Here is a 7857-nt window from a genome sequence, read left to right as displayed (position 1 = left end):
CAGGAGGATTCTGCTAGCGAGCGTGAGTGTGTAATGCATTTTGTAATGTTTTGTTGAGACCTAGGAAGGCTGGGTAGAGATATGAGGTACCTAGAGTTGTAGTTTGAGATCTTGTACTTACCATACACTTCAGGCCAACCTTTATTTTAGATCCTTTACAATCTTTTACTGTATCTGCATCAAGTCTTAGAGGACTGCAAACATTGGTATATTTGCCTACAACATTTCTAGCCAGATGTGATAATTTTCTCAAATGTCTTACCATAAAAAGTTACATTAGGTGATAAATTTGGGACATTTTGTTGTGCTATATGATCGTCCCATTTGGTTGACAGTAATATTGAAATAGAGACAGTTGTGTCATATTAAAGCTTTTTTTTCCAATTTCCTCAGAAAATGTCATAGAAAATGTATGCAACCACTTTAGAATTGAGACTGTCAAATTATCAAGGAACCTAATTATTAAAAAGAATATTATGAAGTACGAAAGACTGTACCAAAATAATTTTCTGGGCTGTCATACCAACACTGTCAGCAATAGCCTGCAAGTCAGTGTATGGGTTTGCAGAGTAAGATATGGAAACATGTATTCTACCAAAGTAACATATGCAAAAACTTTCATTACAAGGTATGTGAAGTTATAACATAAAATAACTCCGTATGAGCTTAATGTATTGTGAAGTCTGTTATGATTTTATAAAATTAAATCATTCTGTAACAGCCTTCATTATAGAATACTTACCCAGAAGCATATTGTACTTTTTATTTTTGCCTTTCTACCAACTTTATATAGCTGTTAATTCTTCCAAAAGATTGGCATTGTAATTATTGATTAATATTGTATGTGTATTCTTCACTGTGATTCAAATTTCTGAAATTTGTAAATCTTCCCATATTTTACAAAGATCAAAAATATTTTGATCTAGCATTGACAATAACAGTGAAGTAACAGGTGTTAAATACAATAATCACAACACGTGATTTCATACATAATACATAAGAACAGAAGGAAAATAAGGAACATAACTGCATAAAAAAATTTAATATGCATCATCTAAATTTCAATTTTAAAACGAGAGTGCCGTATGCAATACACGTTTGGCAATAAGAAAAAAAAAAACATTATTATAAAGAGGGTTTACTCAAATACAACACAATTTCATTAAGAATAATGGCACAAAATGAATTATTACCCCAATGCTGACATGATCAATTCATGCATTCATCTTTTTTTTCTTCTTTTTAATAACCATGCTCCTTAATTCTTGAATTCGTTAAGGCTTATAAATATAAAGATACAAAAGATACAAAAAAAATGTCAGATGAATAATTCGAGATCTAGAGTACAACAAAATAATATCAGACAATGAATTCGAGATCTAGAGTATAACCTGCCAGCCATTAATGTCAAAATAACAGCGATAATATAAGACGGATCCCCAACCAGATCTCAAGGGTTTTTTAAATGACATTATCATATGGAGATTGATGTATGAAAAGAGAGACAGAAAAAAATGTAAATAAATGAGATATCAATAATACCAATAAAGTACATGGAATAAATTACAATAGCATAATGGTAAATATCTATATATATAACTTAATTCATAATGTCAGACCAATATATATGAACAATGACCAAAGAAAGAGACCTTATTCTATTTGTCATAGAGTAATATGAAAATGTGGTACCAGTAAAAATTGGTTAATTTTCAGAGGTCCAGGAGATAAGGGTAAATGTATAAGAAAGGCTATAATTCTTTAACAGAATTCAAAATCATAAAAAATTATATATGAAATAAATGCAAATATGCTACAAACCATAGCACACACTAGATTGCTCCCCTGTAGCTGGTCAATAAAACCTTTGACTTTACACTTGTTGCATGGCCGTGTAAAATCCAGCACCATAACAATCTTTATGATGTATAAAATAAAATAAAATTGCACAAACTAGCAATATCTATGTAAATGAATAATAATAATAAAAAAGAGCTTCTACTAATTACACTGTGGAAGACTATAAAGGAACACAAGCCTATTGCACTGATAACTGAACACTGTGTATCCCCTTTATAATGATGATAAAACCCACAACTAATGCATGAGCTGATTGTCTCCTAGTGATATTTTTAATATATATATATATATATATATATATATATATATATATATATATATATATATATATATATATATATATATATATATATATATGTATCACAAGCCTTATTTTATGACATAGCATTATATTGTTGATTACTATAACTGTAAGTCTACTTCTCTGTATAAAATTCCAGTCTGGTAACAGTTCAACAAAGCAAAGTACTCATTTCATTTGGTTGTGTTTTTGAAGATGTTTTAAATAAATGTTTTGAAGTTTTAATCTAATATTAAGACTACCGATTGGTTAACAAACTTTTCTATTCAGTTATCGACTAATTGCAAAAATCCCATATACCTGTTCTTGTGAATCTATTGCACTTCAGTTACAATTTTAAAAATCACAGATTCTTTCATCTCTAACTCCAGATACATAATTTTATATTTTCTATGTATATAATATATAATTAAATATTAATTTTGAATGTTAAGGAAATATTACAATATTTTTCCTTACAGTAAAACTTATTTTTCATTTTCCTTAAATCTATATATATTTTTGGGGGGTTATTACCTATTAATGTGTCACCACTTATTGTTTAATAAACCATTCAATTAAAAAATTCCTAACAGCTCCCTAAAAGAAATGCTTGCCTACTAATTCTTCAGCTAAAAACCTATATTTTTCTTTCTTTTATGCTTAACAATTCAGCATACAACTTTTTTTATTATACTATATCCTAACAGTATAAAATCCATGGTACATTACGAAAAAGAAAAAGAGAGAGAGAGAAAAAAAAAGTGTATGTTACAAATCCATACTAACAAGAGAAGTGTAGAGTAACAATAGTATCAGTACTTCATGTACATTTTGCTAATATTATGATTTGCAGCTTGTACTTGTCAGGTCAATTTTAACATTTAAATCAGAAACTACAGCAAAAGCAAGTTTTTTTTTTTTTTTACTTAATGTGTGACTATGAAGACTGCATTTACTTCACACTAATCAAATAGCATCATGTTAAACCTATGAATGAATAATTAAACAAATATGCATATATAAACTACATGCTTGGTTGCAAAGTTTTTTTAGATCAATACCCTAACTATGGAAAACTTCAGCCACTCATAACATCATTAAGGTAAAACAAACAGAGGTCTTTTTTCACTTCAATTACAGGGTTTCAATTAATAATAAAATTCAAGTGAGCCAAATTGAGCACATCACGTATCACATATTTTCTTTGTGTGCTTAAATCCTACATTATTTCATATTTCTAGATGCCTTGCAAAAGCAGTCATTCATAAATTGTTCTCTCTCCCATTCAGGTCTTATACATAAAAAAATAATAATAATAATAATAATAATAATTAAAAAAGAATTAGAAAAAAAAAAAAAAAAAAAAAATACACAGCCATGAGAAAGACATCTGTATTTGAGACCGTCTCACCTTCGAATATCACACATTTCTTGTGTATATATCACATCCTATTTCTTTTATTTACATCCTAAATCCATGATTTTAGCTCCTTCACAAAAGTAGTTCTTTATAAACTGATCCATCTCTTGTTCAAACATGTGTAATGATGAGAAAGACAAATGTACGCAAAGGCCTTCACCTCTTGCGGAAACTAGTATTCGAGACTATTAGACTCTTGTCCTGTCTTCCTCCTTTTCCCTTCATACTTCTTTTTGTTCACAAAACTCTCAATCCTCTGCAGGGGCTGTATCAAGCTGGGGTCTGAATCATACACCTGTAGTTGGATGAGAAATTCTGATTACTGTTGCACAATCAACAGAGTTCAACAAATGCAGATAAAGAGAGGAACAAGATTGAATAACTTCTCAGCACGAGAGATGCATTTAAATACACCTCTTGCACAGTGACATTCAATTTCATTCATACCTTTTTCTCCATTATCAGCACTTCACTTTGATATTAATGTTAATATAATTAATTAATACTTTTATTATTGCATGAATTAGATTTTTAAAAAGCTTTCCCAAATGGACAATACCTGCAGGAACTTCTTTACGTCGTTGATTTTGGACAGTGTCTCCTTTGTGGAGGGGAAAGAAAGCTGCCTCTTGATGGAATGGCGGGATTCGCTTTCGAAACCCTCGGCATCTTCTCCAGCCACTTCTATGTGACCCGTCTGGCACTTCTCTATCACGGCATCACACGATTTGCTCGTGTGCAATTGCGAGCCCGCTTCATCCTCCGGGCTCATTGCAATGTCGGCATCACCGTTTTCACTGCTGTTCGGATCTGGGTTTTCTCTTGGGTGGTCAACCGTATCAAAGGCAGGTCCTCCAGGGATAAATTGAGGGCACACGGGTACTGATATGATCTCTTGATCCCTGTTATAGGAAGAATATGACTGTTGTATACTATACCATAACTATATATATATATATATATATATATATATATATATATTATATATATATTATATATATATATATATATATATATTATATTAATATATATATATATATATTATATATATATATATATATATATATATATATATATATATATATATATATTATAATATATATATATAATATATATATATATATATATATTTATATATATATTATATATATATATATATATATATATATAGTATATATATTATATAATTATATATATATTATATAGTATATATATATATATATATATATTATATATATATAGTATATATATAGTATTATATTATATTATAGTATCAACAGTCATATATTTTATATAAGGATCAGAATAATAATAATATGGCCATCAATGTATACCTGGTATAGATCTTTATACGGTTGAACAATGAGATCAATCCGAAAGATGAAACGGTGTCCGAACATGCAATGATCCCGATGAACCATGCATCGAATTTGTCACAGAGAAATTCTAAATCTGATAGACAGTAAGGATCACATGAGTATTGAATCATTGGAAGGTTTTAAAAATGCTAATCATGCAATATCATAAGTATTAATATTATATTACTATACAAAGTGAAATGCTGTCAATAAATCAAGTATGATAAATGATGTTCACTTGCAGTGTATTTATCATTTGGAAAGTTATTAAATCTAATTCCTATGCAAAAAAGTTTTAATATTTATTTAACATAATCAAAGGAATCTGAATCCAAACAAGGTATGATTGAACTTGAAGTCCTGCAAGAGGATGTATTGTCAAATGCATTCTGGAGAAAGTTTAATCAATCATTACTCCTTATCTGCGAATACTAGTTCCGAACACGTGAGTTTGTCAACGTTAACGTTTCTCATTACACATGTGTATGATACAGAAGTGATACAGTGCGGATTAGAGTTTGTGAACAAAAGGTATGAAGGGAAAAGAAGCATGGCAAGAGTGTAATATCTCGAATCTATTTCCGCGAGAAGTGATCATCGTGTTCTCATTGTTTTCTCATTTTACTCTTTGTTTGAACAGATATCAGTTTTATAATACTTGTATGATGAAGGAACTAACAATCATGGATTGAGGTGTAAATAAAGAAATAGGAAATGTGATAAGTACACAGAAAGGTGATATTCGTGATAGTCTCAATACTAGATGTTTCTCAATGGCTGTGAATCTTTTGTTTTTACTTTGTTTTCTAATCTTTTAATTAGTATTGATTAATAATGGATTAGTTTATATAAGACTATGTGGAGAGAACAATTTAATATGATGCATTTGAAGGATTAGAATAATGAATATGTAGGATTAAGAACACAAAGAAATTGTGATATGTGAGTGCTATCTGGCTTCAATTTATATTACAGAAACTGTAATTGAAGTGATAAAAGACCCCATGCTTTGTTATTACTTATTTTATATGTTTTTCCTTTTTTTCTAAAACTTTTCTTAATTATTATTATGATATTGTATTATTATTTTATGTTATAAGACTAATAGAAGAACAATTGTTATGTGAAATGATCTTATAGCAACATTAGTAAATAAGAAAAAAATGCTTTTAGAGTTTAGATTAAATGAAATTGTGATACATAGTGCATCATAATATGCAATACTTGAATATATTATTGATTAATTGAAACCCTGTTATGAAGTGAAATTAAATACCTTCTTTTTTTTTACCTTATATATTTATGTAATGACATGAATTTTATAGTTAGGATATAGATCTAAAAAAATTTGCTAACTGAAGCATAAAGATAGAAAAATATATGATTTTTGCTTATAATTATAGCAACATTTTTTTAACATGTAGCTAATTTGTTATTGAAGGTTTATTAAACAATAAGTGGTGACACATTAATAGGTAATAACCCCCCAAAAATATATATAGATTTAAGGAAAATGAAAAATAAGTTTTACTGTAAGGAAAAATATTGTAATATTTCCTTAACATTCAAAATTAATATTTAATTATATATTATATACATAGAAAATATAAAATTATGTATCTGGAGTTAGAGATGAAAGAATCTGTGATTTTTAAAATTGTAACTGAAGTGCAATAGATTCACAAGAACAGGTATATGGGATTTTTGCAATTAGTCGATAACTGAATAGAAAAGTTTGTTAACCAATCGGTAGTCTTAATATTAGATTAAAACTTCAAAAATTATTTAAAACATCTTCAAAAACACAACCAAATGAAATGAGTACTTTGCTTTGTTGAACTGTTACCAGACTGGAATTTTATACAGAGAAGTAGACTTACAGTTATAGTAATCAACAATATAATGCTATGTCATAAAATAAGGCTTGTGATACATATATATATATATATATATATATATATATATATATATATATATATATATATATATATTATATATATATATATATATTAAAAATATCACTAGGAGACAATCAGCTCATGCATTAGTTGTGGGTTTTATCATCATTATAAAGGGATACACAGTGTTCAGTTATCAGTGCAATAGGCTTGTGTTCCTTTATAGTCTTCCACAGTGTAATTAGTAGAAGCTCTTTTTATTATTATTATTCATTTACATAGATTTGCTAGTTTGTGCAATTTTATTTTATTTTATACATCATAAAGATTGTTATGGTGCTGGATTTTACACGGCCATGCAACAAGTGTAAAGTCAAAGGTTTTATTGACCAGCTACAGGGGAGCAATCTAGTTGTGTGCTATGGTTTTGTAGCATATTTTGCATTTTATTCATATTAATTTTTTATGATTTTGAATTCTGTTAAAGATTATAGCCTTTCTTATACATTTACCCTTATCTCCTGGACCTCTGAAATTAACCAATTTTTACTGGTACCACATTTTCATATTACTCTTGACAAATAGAATAAGGTCTCTTTCTTTGGTCATTGTTCATATATATTGGTCTGACATTATGAATTAAGTTATATATTAGATATTTACCATTATGCTATTGTAATTTATTCCATGTACTTTATTGGTATTATTGATATCTCATTTATTTACATTTTTTCGTTCTCTTTTCATACATCAATTCCATATGATAATGTCATTTAAAACCTTGAGATCTGTTGGGATCCGTCTTATATTATCGCTGTTATTTTGACATTATGGCTGCAGGTTTACTTGATCTCGAATTCATTGTCTGATATTATTGTTGTACTCTAGATCTGAATTATTCAATCTGACAATTTTTTTGTATCTTTTGTATCTTATCTATGGGGTATAATTCATTTTGCATTATTAGAATGTTGTATTGAACTTAAATGTTTTTTTTTCTATGCCAGTGTATTGCATACGGCACTCTCGTTTTAAAAA

At 28.3% G+C, this 7857-nt stretch overlaps 1 protein-coding gene across 1 annotated transcript in view; it reads right to left on the bottom strand.

Annotated features, from left to right (window-relative positions):
• Window positions 1-1027: 1027 nt before the first annotated feature.
• The window catches only part of LOC119596743, a 23979-nt gene continuing 17149 nt past the window's right edge, over window positions 1028-7857 (bottom strand). The window contains exons 13-14 of the mRNA XM_037946071.1: window positions 4123-4465; window positions 1028-3858 (exon numbers count right to left, since the gene is read on the bottom strand). Of these exons, the coding sequence (XP_037801999.1) occupies window positions 3736-3858; window positions 4123-4465 (466 nt within the window). The 3' untranslated portion in view covers window positions 1028-3735. The remainder of the gene's footprint in view (window positions 3859-4122; window positions 4466-7857) is intronic.

The sequence above is a fragment of the Penaeus monodon genome, chromosome 38, assembly GCF_015228065.2.
Source record: "Penaeus monodon isolate SGIC_2016 chromosome 38, NSTDA_Pmon_1, whole genome shotgun sequence".
In the NCBI taxonomy this organism is placed as follows: Eukaryota; Metazoa; Arthropoda; class Malacostraca; order Decapoda; family Penaeidae; genus Penaeus; species Penaeus monodon.
This window is presented reverse-complemented; position numbering and strand designations above follow the sequence as displayed.